Here is a 16,397-nt window from a genome sequence, read left to right as displayed (position 1 = left end):
CGGATGATGTGGCACTTATTGGGGAGTCCAAGCAAGAGATAGAAGGTAAGCTCGAGTTGTGGCGTCAGACTCTGGAATCGAAGGGCTTCAGACTCAGTAGAACTAAGACCAAGTATCTGAAATGTGATTTTGACGAAACCGGGAGAGATGATGGAGAACTGGTACTGGACGGACAGATCGTACCAATGAAAGAATCCTTTCGGTATCTGGGATCTATGATCCAGAGCAATGGGGATATAAAGGAGGACATTAGACACAGGTCCCAGTCAGGATGGGTTAAATGGAGACCGACGACTGGGGTCCTCTGCGATCGTAAGGTCCCAGTTAAATTGAAATGAAAATTCTACAGGACAGCAATCAAACCCACTCTATTATATGGAGCGGAATGCTGGGCAACTAAAAGCTCGCACCTCATGGCGCTCCATGTGACGGAAATGAGGATGCTAAGGTGCGCATGTGGACACACAAGGCGCGATAAAATCAGAAATGATTGTGTGCGTGGGAAACTTGGGGTAGCACCAATGAAGGATATACTGGCACAACATCGGCTACGCTGGTTCGGGCACCTCCAGCGAAGACCACCGGACGCCCCAGTTCGGGTAGGACGAATCACACGGCCGGAAGGTAGAATGAAGCGCCCGGGAAGACCGAAACTCACATGAGATGAACTGATTAAACGGGACTTGACAGACCGAGGCTTGGACAGAGAGCTGGCGCTGGACAGAAGTGCGTGGAAAGCAGCGATCCACGTGAAGGAGGTATGTACACGAGGTACGTAAGTTGACCCTATTACCTTTTCTCCTTCCTCTCGTGTCAAACATCTAAGTGATGGTCCATTAAAGGACTTTCGGTATAGCAACCCATCTCTTAATTCATAATTTGTTGCACGGCTTTTTAACTTGTGTGTTTCCAATCTATTTCTTGGTGTTTCTCCTTTCGCCAAATATGCATGAAGTTCCATTCTCCAGTCTGCGATATTGTTCATTTGTTCTTATTTTTCATTGTCTATTATCATCACGTCCACGTCTTCTTCTTCTTTATTGATTGATGGTGACAAAAGTGTTTGTATTTTTATGCATCTCGCAGTTGGATCTGTCATCATGCTTGAGATGAAAGCAAAAGCGTCTGCGAGTCTGTAATCCTTTCTTGAAATGTGCCTCCATCTTATTTTTGGGATTTTCGCTGACAATTCTTCAACCGGCTTCTTGTATTTCTTCAAGGATGGTTCATTTGTAGTATACTCTCCCTTTTTTTGGCGAATAACTATATGGGAATCACTAGTGATCCTGGCATTTTCTAGTTTCATTTCTATTGGAATCTTAAGGCATGTACCACAGCTTCATATTCTGTTTCATTATTAGTGGATGCAAATTCTAATCTGAATGAAAAAGCCATCTTTATTCCTTCTGGCGAAATTAAAACAATTCCTACTCCATTTCCTTCTCCATTTGATGATCCATCTACCAATATCTCCCATCTATTTGGTTCTGTTAACAAATCTTTTGGATTTCCATGTTCTTCTTCTACTTCCATAATTTCTTCTACTGCTTCATCTTCTTCTAAAGGAAATTCTGCCAAAAAATCTGCAACAACTTGTGATTTTGGTGAAGACAAAATTTCATATTTAATATCAAAGTGACCTACTTGTGCGTTCCATCTCTCCACTCTTCCTGATCTTTTAGAATTCTTCATCACTGATTCAATTGGTACCTTTGTTAATACCTTTATCTTGTGTGCTTGAAAGTATATGCGGAGTTTAAATGATGCATAAACTAATGCTAAAATTAACTTTTCAATCTTTGAGTAATTCTTCTCGGCACTATTAAAAGTTTTGCTAATGTAATAAATGGGTTTCTCCACTCCTGCGTCTACTCGCAATAACACAACACTTAATGCATGCGACGTCGTCGCAAGATAGATCAATAATTCTTCTCCTGATTCTGCTTTTTGTAAAATAGTTGTATTCATAAGATGTTCTTTGATTCCTTGAAAAGATTTTTCACATTCATCAGTCCATTTAAATTTTGCACCCTTCTTGAGTATATCGAAAAAATATTTGCATTTGTCTAATGATCGCGAAATAAATCTCCCCAGCGAAGCTAGAAGCCCATTCAACTTCTGTACATCTTTTAATGTTGCTGGTGTTGGCATGTCACGAACTGCTTGCACTTTTTCCGGATCAACCTGTATTCCTTCCTTTGATACAATGTAGCCTAAATTTTTTTTCGAAGCAACTCCAATAGTACACTTCTCAGGATTCAATTTAATGTTATATTGTCGCATTTGTTCAAAAATCTCCCTCAGGTCTTGTACATGGTCTTTAACTTCTTTACTCTTTACTAACATGTCATCCACGTATACTTCTAATGTTTTGTGTATCCATTTTGCGAACACCTTCTCTACCATTCTTTGATATGTCGCTCCCGCGTTTCGCAAACCAAATGGCATTTTCGTGTAACAATATAAACCTCTAGGGGCAAAGAAAGCAGTATGTTCTTGATCTTCTTCAGCGAGAGGGATTTGGTTATACCCTTTGTACCCATCTAAAGGGTATAACCACAGGTCCTTCTCCTTCTTCCGAAATTTCGATGGGTATTCCTTTGCCTTCTTTTGCCCTTATCATATATACTCTGAATTCTTCTTACTTCTTTGTTTCCTTTGCCACTTTTCTGCGAAATTGTTTCTTTTTTGCTTGTCCTTCATAATGTTTTACTTCAATTTGATGACATAATTTCGCATTGTCAACATCTCCTCTGATTTCACCTATTTCATTTGGAGTGGGGAATTTAATTCATTGATGCAACGTTGATACCACAGATTTTATCGCATGTATCCATGATCTTCCTAATAACATATTATATGGCGATTCCATATCCACCACGCACAATGGTACATGTGTTTCGATTTCTCCAAGTGGAATTCGTACCACTATCTCTCCTTTAGGTTTTGTCGTGGATTTTCCAAAGCCGTGAACAAAATATGTTGAACTGGACATTTCTTCATCTTTAAATCCCATTTCCCGGAATGCGTGATAAAATATTATATCAACTGAACTTCCTGTATCGATCAAAGTTCTGTTCAACATCCATTCTCTTGTGGATTTTATTGTTGTCTCCTTCTCTTTTCGTGTAATAGGCAATGTGATGACCAACAGAGATGTGTGGTTCAAATTTTCTTTTGGTATTTCTTCCGCCATGAATGCAATTCTTTGCTTTTCCCAATCTTTCAAGGGTGATGTTTTTTCTACCGCCATAAATTTCCTTCCTTCAAAATTTCGTTTATGTATTCTTCCTTTGATGTTTTCATGGAATTCATTAATCATCGTTTTTGTTATCATATTACACTCCAATCTTTTGCCATTTTCACTAATTCTATTCATCTTTCTTCTAACTGATTCACTGATTTATTTAATCACTTTCTTGACTTGAATATTCTCAATCAACAATCTTCAACTTTCGATCTTCAATTCCCTGTTTCTAGCGCCATTATGTAGTTGCAGGAATTCCTACACTACACTCTTCATGTGATTTCATTATTAATCAACTCATTTTAGGTTTATATTCTTAATTTTATTGATTAATCTATGGATGTTCTTACAAAGAAAAGATAAAGAACTCAAGAATGATCTCTGCTCTAAACTTTCTCTCTCCTATTTACTTGTTTCTTTCTCAAAAAAGATCTCTCTCCCTCTTTACAACTCGAATGACTATTTATAAGGAAATACATAGTGGATGACAGCTAATCTGTCCTTTATTTTCGGATATGGTCTGCGATATTCTCGCAACCTTACAAATATTAATTTCGCAAACTCTCTAATTTTCGCAGGACTATCATATCTTTCTCGTGATCTTAGCTGTCGTCATTTATTTTATCATTTCTGGAATTGTTCTGCGACGTTAAGTGTTGTTTCATTAATAATTTCGCTGAAACATTATCATTGCGAGATTCTGATCCTACACTCTTCTATTAGTAGGATTGTCTAAACCGCGAACATGTAAACAACCATAGCAGAATTGTGAATGGGGAGACCCCCCCAGTAACTCTGCAGCTAGCGGGATCATGAATGGGGGAGACCCCCCAGTAGCCCTGCAGCCGGGACATGGAATATGTGGATACTTCACTGAATGGTCGCGAACGCATAATCCCACCGAAGTGATGTCCACTGCACCCTCTGTACCGAAAGCGAACAAGACATGGGATGTGTTAAGGAATTACTCTTGCCTTCGGGTAAGTTGCGCCTAGGTCTACAGGCAGCCGGTGTAAAAATTTTAGCCGCATCTCTGGAGATAAGATCGTTATGCGGTTTATCTCTGCTCGACCTGGTACTTGTTACTGGAAAACGAGCTCTAGTTGTGGTTCTGGTGATTTCATCTTTATGGGCTTGGATAAGCACGAAAATGAAGAGCTCATCAATTATGGATTCCCTGAAGATGGTTCCATGTGGACACAGTGACATCAACGTAAAGTGGTTAATAGATTAAACTAGACAACCAACGTGTAAATGAAGCCACGGAGCAAGAGGCAGTTAGTGCAGCAGAAAGGGCAGAGGGAAAATGTAGGCATGGAGACACGAAACATAGTGAGGAAATGAAAACGCATGATAAGGAGCTGCATAAGTCTTTCTTGTCGGAAAAGATGATTCTTAACAAACAAATTGTATGGGCAAGCAAGTCCTTGCAGGAGGAAGAGGATTTCATGTGACTTAAAGCTACAGAAAAATAGCTAGGAAAAACCAAATGTTTAAGGGGCGTCGTTTTTCCAACCTTGATTTTGTGTAGTTCAGCCTTGTCAATTCAAGCAATGTTTTTCTTTTTTCCTTCAAATTACAAACACTCAGGCATATTTCAGCCCACAATTTTCTACACATGAAAACAGAAAAAGGGACGCTGCTGAAAAAATTCCATCGCACATGAAATTGTATAAAGACATTCTCAAAGTTAGACGAGTCTACAACAAAAGAGTAAATCAGGTCAAGGCGTCCTGATTTTTGAAAATGGCAGAAGAGAAATCCGTCTTCTTTTTGGGATAAACAAAAGAAAGTATTTACAGTACTATACAATTTCATTCAAAGTAGTCTTCTATCGAAAGTAAACCTTCTTCTGTGCTAAAGTCTTTGGATTTTTTCCTTTGATTCTTCCATCAGCTTTTTCCTGTTTGTTAAGAGTAGAATTAAGGCTTCCACTTCATACACTCACACTAAAGAGATGAAAAAACATAAAATCTACAGAACACAGGTTGCACTGTTTCATTTTGAGAAAGATTTACAAAAAAAACTTGAAAGTGAAAGCATTCTGATCCATATAAACGACACATCAACTTCATACATTCATCACAAGGATATACATAAACGGAAAAAAAGTGCCTTGTTTGCTCTAAATGCACGAAATATAAAAGACATAGCTTGCACCATTTGTTACTGTTCTCTGACTAAGCTTTTGCTCTTAGTGAAAGTTTGCACGTCATTTCAGTTCGAGATAATTTCGAATCGGAAGCTCCTTCCTAAGTTGTTTTAGCTTGTTTCTAATGGAGAAAGGTCAAGCTGCTACACAGTTCAATAGGGATAGGTGTACTAAATTGATATAAAATTATTTATCCATTTCTATATATCGAGACAAACACACCAGTAATGGTTCAGTTAGGTTTGTCCCAACAACACCAATAAGAATGTAAAATGAGTATATCACTAAGTGTTGGCCTCTAAACCAACTTCACATCAAAACTTACACAAACGTCCGCATTGTTTTCTACAGAGTGAGATTTGCATGACATGACTAACCAATACTGACTATAAAAGTGAAAATATCAGAATGTGTTGGCTTCTAAATCAACTTTTATCACATCGGAATGTACACAAACTCTCCAGTCGCATTGTTTTCTACACAGTGGATTCGCATGACATGACTCACGCAATTTATGCATGCGTCGATATGTTGAAATTCAGATAATTTGGTTATTCTAAATTTCAAACATATCGAATTGTAACAAGAAAATGAAGTAAACAATTCATAATGGTAATAAAAACTCATACCTCTAGTGGCCCTTTGCCATCCTTACTTGCTAAGCCGTTTGTCGAAGCATCTGGACACTGAAGTTTGCTCTTGAAGGTATCATCTTTGACACTTGCTTTCCGATTTGGGCCAACTGGCGCACCAGGATACACTTTGCCACTGTCAGCTAAAAGCTTTTTAGCTTTCAAACCAAGTGAATTTTGTTCTTGTGCGTTACGCACCCGTAATGATCTTCTTGGATCAGCTTGATAAGAAACCTGCAGGATTAATTTAAATTTTAGATCAGTTTGCACACGTTATTGGCATCCCAACTGGAGCTGTTGTACAGTTTATCATCACCTTTGTCTTTGATGCCTTAAGCTTTGGTTTATCTTGGTAGATATAACTTGATTGGCGAGCTACACGTTCACGCTCAAACTTAGAATTGAGATTAGAACACTGACTACTAGATGACTTGGAAATAGTTGTCCCATTTCGTATGTATTGGTTCGTATGTTGAGAAGCAATCGTCATGGTTATACTATTGCCTGCAGCTCTCTTAATGTCCTTAGGGTCAGAGTTAGAACTTGACGGCGACTCAACACTGGACTTGCTAGAAGAAGAGCTCTGAATTTCTCTGCCATCCCTGACTTCCACCCTCGATGCTTGTCTTGTAACGATGCTTCTTCTGAGACTGATCTTTACATCAGAAAAAAAATCACTATTCCGACCAAACAACTGAGTAGGTCTGACGTCAGAATATGGCTGTGATTGACAACTTTGAACCATAGTGCCAGTGCTTGAACTTGACGAGCTACTAGAATTGGGTGCTTGCATGCTGTCTGAACTGGTTTCTCCCACAGAACATGCTTTTACAGTTGGTTTGCTTTCTGAAACTCCGAAACTAGTCTTGGTTTGTATAATATTCGGCTTCTTGGATCCATTTGAACTGCTTTCACTACCTGCGGTTGTCTTCAAACTCGAGGTGCACTTTGTATATCCTGAGCTAGATTTGGTTTGGAGTGGACCAGGTTTTGAAATTGTTTTCAAACTCGAGGTATGTCTTGAATTTGGGAAGCTTGCTTTTTCCTTCACATCATGGCTTACTCCTGGCACTACGCGCTTGATTTTCCGGTTCAAAACCTTGATTGGGTGCTGCTTATCCCCAACTTTAGCTTGATCATTACCTTTCCATTCCTTACTCTTGTAATTCTTGCCTCTCGTCTTTGACACCGAAGGGGGAAGCTCAGGAGTAGATGATGACCCGAGTACGCCTGCATTTGAGGTTACCTGCTCTTCTTGTAAAGCAGAAAACTCGGCAATTAACTTGTGTGATGAGCACTGATGGAACCTGAAATAATAGAAACTGATTTAGTATAGTTTCTAACAGCAACATTTACTCACTTTTATTTCATAAGCAAGGCTTTTGTAAAAACAGTGATAGCATATTATAAAGATTACAGAGAAAGATTGAAGATGCTTACGGGTGAGTTGTTTGAAACCAAGCATCATCTCTGCAACGCAACACAAATTACAGTACGTATCATAAATCAATTGACCAAAAACAGATTAAAAAAAACCCTAATATATTAATTTTCCAAGTACTCACATATCTTGGTACATGGATTTTGATTCTAACTTCAGATCAACCCACATTGGTGCATCAATTTCTTCCTGTATTAACAATTTCAGAATAGTGTTTAGCCATCAAGAATCCTTGCAACAAACAAAAATGTGAATTAAAAACCTAACAACACATACAAATTGCAACAAACAAACAGCTAAAGAAGATAACACGCAGATAAAAACTGATGAAACGAACATAATGATACATCATCAATCTAAGAACATACATAACCTAGAAACCTACAGCTACACCGAAGAAAAATCCATATTTCCGCTAAATCAAATCAAAGAACCATTGAATCCCCAAAGATACCAACAAAATCCAAGAAACTATGAACATAATCTTTACTAGATGAAAAGAAATGGGTGTATTTTTTTACCAGAAAACCCCAATGAGACTTCTTTCTTCCTCCTCTATTAACACCGCTTCTTTTCCCATCAAACCCTTCACCACCGCCATTATCAATATGAAATTGGGAATTTAATTTCTTCGAAAACATTTTTCTCTCTTTTCTTTACCTATCTTCTTCTTTCTTGAACCCTGAAAATCAAATTGGTTCTCCGATTCTCCCTAAAATCTCTTACCTCCCCAAAATCATCATCTCCAACTGATTTTTGAATGTCCGTAATGTTTTCCTTCTCCTGTGTTTATTTTTTTTTCGGAGAAAACTTATTGACCATGGTCAATATGATCTCTAATCTAAACCGTCAATAGATTTCGATCAACAGATTAGATCTAAAGATAGTTTGACATTTTGACTTAAACTCAAGATTAGATAGATGTGTGGTGGTCGTGGCTTATTATTAGTTATTGTTTTCGACCGTTGGGGCCGAGAATATTATTAAAAGAGGAGAGTCATGATAAGATACGGCGGCAGCAAGTTAGGTTAAGCACAGGGTCATCTGGGCCGGGCCTACCGGAAAGAACCCAGAAAAAGACTTGGAGATCTGTTGGTTGGTCCAAAATCCGCATACAAGTTCGGTGCGGCTATGATGTAGTTGGGCCACATATTTCTCATCTTTATACGCAGACACGTCGTATAAAGTTGAAAAAAATTCCACAACAATTTTATTACCTAACTGTTTTATCTTTACATTTCGTTTGGTTAGAAGAATTGGATTCCTAGGAATGTAATTATGGACAAAGTAGTTAATATCGTGTATCGGTATCGTATCGGTTGGGTCTGATACACCTATACAAAAGATTATATCGGTTTTTACAGGTGATACAACGTTAAGACTAGAATTTTAAATACTTATACATGTTTCAGTCTAAAGAATTTGGTGCCATATGATGCATTAATTCTCAAGATCAAAAGCTTCACATTACAAATTAAATCTCATTCCACTATCTATTCCAAGTAACCCTCGTTAATTTTCACTATTGTCTCCACTAATTTCAACTCACACCGGAAAATGAAATAGTTGGAAATTTCTTTACTGAATCGGATTGAGCTTTTAAGCGTACGGAGGAAGAAGACGACTATGAGGAAGGATCTGTTTAAATTTTTCAAATCTAAATAATTTATTCTACCAAATTACCCTTACCTATATTTTTAGTGTATCAGTGAACCCGGTATATCGGCCTATACAGGCCGATACGAGCATTATTATCGTTCAATCATTGTATCGCCGATATTTTAGATATCGTGAAGGTTTTTTTCCGATATACGATAAAAACCGATAATATCGGCCTATACAACCGATATTGACTACCTTGATTATGGGTAATCTAATTTTTGGAATTGAATTCCAAAAAATAAGCGTCTGGTTGAGGTAATTTAGTTACTTTTGTTTTTACCATGAAATCCAATTCCATTGCACAATTAGACCAATACAATGGAAATCTATTATATTTGAAGGGAATCGGATTCCTAGATCAAAGTTCTTAATTACATAGAATTGATTTGTGTTGTTGGTTCAAGGAATTGGCCACATTTCCCCAGAGATGGATTTCCAAGAATTCAATTTCTTGAATCAAACATGTTGTTATTTGTTATTAGCTTCCTACGTTTTTTTCAAAAAGTAAAGAAATTAACGACATTTGGAGGGGGTTGGTTTTAAGTTGGATGTGTGTAATAAAATAAAGGTGGGCCACATCTTAGAACAGAGAGATACACGTTATCTTATAGTCCAGTGGGAAAAACTATTTATCTTATAGTCCAAAAATCTTTTTGAAAACTGAAAATTACTTTCCCGCCCATCACGTGTGAACCCAGGAAAAACTAAAAAATCAAAATTGCAAACTGATCAAGCAAACTGAAATCTCAAAAAAGAAATCATCAAACAGAGAAACTAAAAATCGATCAAAAGTAATCATCCAACGCGTAGATCCAACCCAATTTCTACTTTAAAAAGATTGAAGAGAACCCTATATTCTAAAACTATGAAGAAATCTACATTTAGTGAATGTTGACGAGAACAAGATTGAAGAATATTAAGAGTACACAAAAACTATAGTAGAAGAAGAGAATACAAAAGAAAAAAAATAGTAGATGATCCAATTGTACATATTGATATGTATTGAACGAAAAAGTGTATGAAGAAAAATATGTCCCGAAAGAAAAAAGAGTACAAACAACAAAAGAGTAAACGATCCAACAGTACATATTTAACCAACAATATATATTGATATGCACTGAAGGAAAAGTGTATGATTCAACCTTACATATTGACCCAACAATACATATTGATATGTACTCAAGGAAAATATGTACCGAAGGAAAAGAAAAGTACCAAAGAAAAAGAGTAACCGATCCAACAGTACATATTGATATGTACCGAAGGAAAATGTGTATTGAAGGAAAAAGTTTATGATTCAATAGTTGATATTGATATGTATTCAACGAAAATATGTACCGTAAAAGAAAAAAATTTAGGATTATTGTAGGATCATACAAAAACTCCAATTTGTTTTTACGATCCTACGATAATATTGAAAAATTAAAAACCAACACAATTTGATCAAAAATAAAATTAACAAAAAAATAAAATCAAACTAACCGAAAATGAAAAGAGGATAAACTTTCACTTTAATCAACTAAATCATATTGCGAAATCATATTAGGTGACAATTATCGCAGATTGCAAAACCTTAGATAGTTTTATTATTAATAATAAATGTAAGGAAATTTCGTGTGAAGCTGAAAATACAATGTTTGAAGTGAAAGTAATCATGGAAAAACTTCCCCAAGCTAAGGTAAGATATATTAGCAGAGATCATAATTCAGCAGCAGATGTAATAGCAAATGAAGCAAGAATCAAAAGCATACACCATACGTCCTAACATTTGCAGTAAAAAAAAAAATTAGAAAATCAAGTTTTTTTGATAGAAATGAAAATATAAACTTATTGTACTATATCTTTTGATTAACGAAAATTATCCTTCTCATAAAAAAAAGGTATATATACTCATGTAGTTGATTGATATTCATATATCCTTTTTGATACCAGTATTTGGTCTCTGGATTTTTGGTCCGACGATTGTCGATGATCTTTACAACAACTTAAAAAGTGACTATGTTGACGATCCATCGGATTATGTTTGTATCTCTGATTCTGATTCTAGTGTGAATCATTGATCAAAATTTTGATTCCAAGTATTCCAAATATGTATGTATCCTAATTTTATTATCTTGTTAAGATTGAATGTTGTTTGTAATGGTGTAACTGGTATTCTTAACTACTATGTTGTGAAATTGGTGCAACATCTTTATAAGATAGAAGACCCTCAATCCTACAATCGGACCCGAGAGGAGAGATTAAAATCATACTTTGTGTTCGTTTTTTTCCAGAAATATGTAAAGAGCCTTGCCGGATTTTCTTCTACGGTCCATAAAGTACGTATTTAATGGTTTTAAAGATAGTTTGTCTAGTGTTAGTTGGCGTGCTTCAATGCCTGCGAAAGCTTATTTTCATGTTTTCTGAGTTATGCTTCCACTCAGTGTATTTCTTGGTATCATACTAGCTTGCCAACATGTAACTAGGGTTGTGCTATGCTTCTGTATTATCTGTCACCAACAATGTTTTTTACATTATGCGTTCTGAAATATTGTCTGATCTTAAATGTATTTTTGCAGAGTCGTTAGATTCTAAAACCATTTTTATGAGGTTACTATTGCGCTGCTTCTTGTATGAGTTGCAGTTGGACCCTGAACTGTATTGTGTTTAATTAATATTAAACCTATTATTCCCGTGTCACTGTAGTATGGTGGTAAAGTCATTGGTACCAATGACCTGAATTAGACTCACTAGCTCCAAATTCTTTATCGATCAAAGAAAAATAAAAATATTAAATATATTCTTGACAGTGAAATGAAATAGGTGCAGAGTATATGCTTCATGGGAAAATTTATTAAATTTGTGTTTGACAATGAACTGTAAAAACTTGAGAGTTTATAGTTCTTGTTTTTGGCATATGTTATGTCTAATTCATTTTGAGTTCATATTTGCAATCTCTGCTTAAAATGAGACCTACTTAATCGCTTGCGTAGATTAACAAGAGGCAATCGGCTATGGAGGGTCTATTTAAGAAAAAAAAACTTTTTCCCATGTGTTTTTTTTTCCTAGTTGAAATTCACATAAAACGGACAGGGACATCAGAAATTTTATTTTAGGATAATAAAATGTTGACATGTCTTGGGAATATTTTTGATGCATTTTCATCAAATGTTTTGGGTTGTTTTAGGTTCAGATTATCATGTTTGTGCGACATATCTTGACCCGTTTAGTGTTCTGTGTTTCCGTAGGTGTTGCTAACTGTTTGTTTTTATGTTTAAAACAAAATGTTAAGGGGACATTTCAGATGGATTGAAACTGTACATTTTTAATTTTCATTAATATGACTACTCTGCTTAACGTAACCATTGAAACTCACGTAGTTTTATTTCCTTCTTTCTTTTGTTACCTATTTTGCATATAGTCTGTTGTTTCTGTGATTTTTTGAGGGAAATAATTATAGTAGGGCATGATGCGTTGGGAAATAAAAATTTTAAGTCCTCGCTGATCGAGATGTTCTAAATTTTGATGTTAAAATAATTTAGATTGCATGTCTACGACTAGGATTACTTGTCTTTACCTTTTCTTATGTTTTTGGTTGCTTTCTTTGCCGAGTAGAAGGTTCAGTAGTTATTCTAACATATTAAGTTTCAAAGAACAAGCATGTGATCAGTAGTTAGCACATTGTAATGCATGCGGGTGGCTACTATGAGTGCGAGTGGCTTTGCAGAAGATTCTAATATATTTACTTAATATGTAATGCTTTGAATATGTATTGCTTCTCAGCTTCTTAGATTTTTATTTGAGGTATACGCAAATTTTCACTTTACCAAAAGAGGGAAACAATATAAGCATATTTCTCGGCCATTTAGTCCTCTTTGTCTAGCCATTTATACGTAGCTTCCTCTTGTGCCGAGAGAAAATGGTTTTCCAAATAAAAGGACCATGTAGTCCGAACAACTAGGTCTAGCTTATTGTGAGTTTATGTTGTTAATATTAAAATAATTCATGTTTGGTTCTTGTATTTTAGGTTAGGGTTGTTTTGTTTTTGGTACTCAAGTTTTGACCAACTTTGCTGTTTGGTCTAACATTTGTCCAGCTTGGTGTTTGGTACTTGGAAATGACGTTGACCCGCGTGGACTCGGTTTGACCAGCACCGTCGAGTAAAAAAAATACTAAACAGACTTTAAGGTCAAACCGAGTCCACGCGGGTCAACGTCATTTCCAAGTACCAAACACCAAGCTGGACAAATGTTAGACCAAACAACAAAGTTGGTCAAAACTTGAGTACCAAACAAAAAAAAAAAACCTTTAGGTTATCATAATAGCTTGTACTAGTGTTGCATTATGGTTAGTGAATTAGATGAATCAGTTTCACTTTTGTTTTTCCTAATACGAATCGTATTAGCTTAGGTTTTTTTCTTCTTTATTTTGAAAGAAGCTTACGGTTAATTACATGTAGGATTGGGAAATATGGAGCATAAAAGTTATGATAATTGCTAACTATAAATTTTGTATGTTTTCATGAATAGTCAACTATGTTTCACCTAATTGTGAGAACTCTTGTAGTTTTTACTTCTTTACTTCTTGTAGTAAATTACACAAAAGTTATTTACTTTTTTCTCCATCTATCTAATCAATCCTATGTTCTCTTGTTTATATGTTGTTTGAGTGGGCATCATGTTCAGGCCAATAAATCTGTTAATTTCTTGCTGATCAAGATGTTCTAATTTTTGATGTTAAACAATAATGCATGTTACTGGGGTTGTATGTGTTTTTCTCATGTTTTAGGTTACTTGTTTTTCCAAATACACTTTGTTAGAGCACTGCTCGGTCGAACTCGCAACCATTGCTATTTCAAGCTTGTTTGTCAAGTTTAGTTGATCAAAACTATATACTTGATTTCTAGTCTACTTGATCAAATCCTTTTCTTATCTGAAACCAAATATAAGAAATCTTTAGTTACAAATCTTCTTAAGGATTATCCGAATGTGCATATAGTTAACCCTGTTGGACAAGATGGAGGCCTAGCTCTGGCTTGGGTTGATGGTTTTTCCTTTGAAATTGTTCAACGAAATTTGAACATGATCAATATTCTGGTTCAAACCAATTCAGAAACTAAGAAATGGCTCCTGACTTGTTTTTATGGTAGCCCTTATCCTCATAATAGAAAAGAAGCTTGGGATTTTATCTCTGAAATTTCTTACCAAATAGACAAATATTCGATGCCTTGGGTTCTGTTGGGGGATCTTAACATGGTCTTCAGTCAAGATGACAAGTTAGGGGGTCTACCCTTTAGGAAAAATGCTAGTGAATACTTCCATAACATCCTATCTAAAGCTGGTCTTTTGGATTTAGGATTTAAGGGTTGTGAATATACTTGGAATAACCACAGAGAGAAATAAGCAAATATTCAGGAGAGACTGGATAGAGCAGTAGCTACCACTGATTGGAGTGCCATGTTTACTAGGGCTGAGCTTTCTCACCTAGTTGCAGCTGGCTCTGACCATTTCCCTATAGCCTTAAACCTAGATAATAATAACACTAAATGCTTCTATACCTTTAAGTTCTATGACACTTGGCAAAATGAAAGTTCTTGTATTCAAACCATCAAAGATTCTTGGGATCTCACTATTAAAGGAAACCCTTCTGAGTCTTTGATCTTGAATCTTCAAACTTTACAAACTAACCTAGAGTTTTGGAAGAAAAACATTTTTGGTCTTCCTTTCAAACAGATAAAGCAAACTTTATCCCAAATTGAAACTCTGACTAAATCTAGTTTTGTGTTCAAAAAAGAAGAAAAGATAAAGGAAAAACTTTTACACCTAGAAAATCTGTATGCCACCCAAGAAGCCATAGCAAAGCAGCAATCGAGGGATAATCTGGTCAACCTAGGAGAAAAAAATACAAAATATTTCCATACTAAAACTATGAAGAGAAGGAAGTGGAATAATATTGAGTGCCTTAAAAAGAATGATAATGTTATTACTTTTTAAAGAGAAGAAATGAACAAATCCTTGATGGATTATTTCTCTAAACTCTTTTCAGCTCCCTCTCCTCCTTTAGTATGTGACCCTTTGTTATTTCAAAACATTCACCCATGTATAACCCCTAATGAGAATATTTCTTTAAACTCCATCCCCTCTGCTGAGGAAATTTGGTTAGTCATAAAAAAGCTTAAACCAAATAAATCCCCTGGCCCAGATGGTTTTCCAGCTAGTTTTTTTAAAATGAATTGGGAGACTGTAGGTGAACAAGTAGTCCTTGATGTTCAACAATTCTTTGAATCAGGAAAACTTCACCCTGATTTCAATAAAACTTTTCTTTTCTTAATACCTAAGATCAAACATCCTAAGGATCCTAGTGGCTTCAGACCCATTGGTCTTTGTTATACTATTTACAAAATCATAGCTAAGATTCTCTCAAATAGGATCAAGCCTCTTCTTAATTCTATCATCTCTCCTTTCCAAGCAGCTTTTCTATCTAAAAGGAAAATTTCTGATAACATTATCATTGCCCAAGAGATAATTCACTCCTTTAAAAAAAGAAAGTGAAACATGCTGGAATGGGTATCAAGATAGACATGTCTAAGGCTTTTGATAGAGTAGACTAGGAATTATTATTAACTGCCATGAAGGCTTTTGGCTTTAATAATAATTTCTGTAATTTAATTCATCAATGTATTTCAACTTCATCCATTGCAGTTCTACTCAATGGTAGTCCTGGAGAATACTTTAAACCATCTAGGGGGCTTAGACAAGGGGATCCCCTGTCCCCTTATCTCTTTATCATATGCATGGAGATTTTCTCTAGATTGTTACTAACAAGTGAACAAGACAAACTTATCAATGGGGTCAAAATTACCCCTAAAAATAGTCCAATCTCTCATCTTTTCTTTGTTGATGATTGTCTCTTATTCATCAGAGATGACTTTAAAGAATGTCATAACATTCTTGCTCTTATTGAATCATTTGGCAAAGCATCAGGTCAACTTATTAATTTTGAGAAATCAGGGGTCTTCTTTAGTAAAAAAGTTCAACCAAAACACCAAAGAATGATTAGTGAAGTCCTAAAAATCAAGAAAATCATTCCTAAAGACTCCTACTTAGGAACCCCCCTCTTTGTCATCAAAGCCAAAATTAAACTGTTTGAGAATTTAGTAGAAAAAATGGAACAGAAGATTCAAAGTTGGATGGGTAAAATTCTTGCCCAAGCCAGTAAACTTATTCTTAATAAGTCAACTTTGGCAAGTATGGCTAGCTATCAAATGAGTTGTTTCATCTTGCC

At 35.8% G+C, this 16,397-nt stretch overlaps 1 protein-coding gene across 1 annotated transcript; it reads right to left on the bottom strand.

Annotated features, from left to right (window-relative positions):
- Window positions 1–4,792: 4,792 nt before the first annotated feature.
- Window positions 4,793–8,268, bottom strand: LOC113319483 (serine-rich adhesin for platelets-like). The gene is made up of 6 exons (XM_026567732.1): window positions 7,994–8,268; window positions 7,597–7,661; window positions 7,472–7,501; window positions 6,348–7,338; window positions 6,029–6,265; window positions 4,793–5,150 (listed from the first exon to the last, which is right to left on the bottom strand). The coding sequence occupies exons 1-6, from the start codon at window positions 8,111–8,113 to the stop codon at window positions 5,079–5,081; spliced, it is 1,515 nt and encodes a 504-aa protein (XP_026423517.1). The 5' UTR covers window positions 8,114–8,268; the 3' UTR covers window positions 4,793–5,078.
- Window positions 8,269–16,397: the final 8,129 nt, after the last annotated feature.

The sequence above is a fragment of the Papaver somniferum genome, chromosome 10 (genome assembly GCF_003573695.1).
Source record: "Papaver somniferum cultivar HN1 chromosome 10, ASM357369v1, whole genome shotgun sequence".
NCBI classification, from domain to species: Eukaryota; Viridiplantae; Streptophyta; class Magnoliopsida; order Ranunculales; family Papaveraceae; genus Papaver; species Papaver somniferum.
The sequence above is the reverse complement of the archived record's forward strand: the minus strand, read 5'-3'. Positions and strand labels throughout refer to the sequence as shown.

Bases quoted from the DNA above. Each gene is read 5' to 3' on its own strand.
- LOC113319483 (XM_026567732.1), bottom strand. From the start codon at position 8,113: ATGTTTTCGAAGAAATTAAATTCCCAATTTCATATTGATAATGGCGGT. The intron at 7,662-7,993 runs GTAAAAAAATAC...TTGTTAATACAG, and splicing joins AGTCTCATTGGGGTTTTCTG to GAAGAAATTGATGCACCAAT. The intron at 5,151-6,028 runs GTATGAGTTTTT...CTTAACAAACAG, and splicing joins ATGGCAAAGGGCCACTAGAG to GAAAAAGCTGATGGAAGAAT.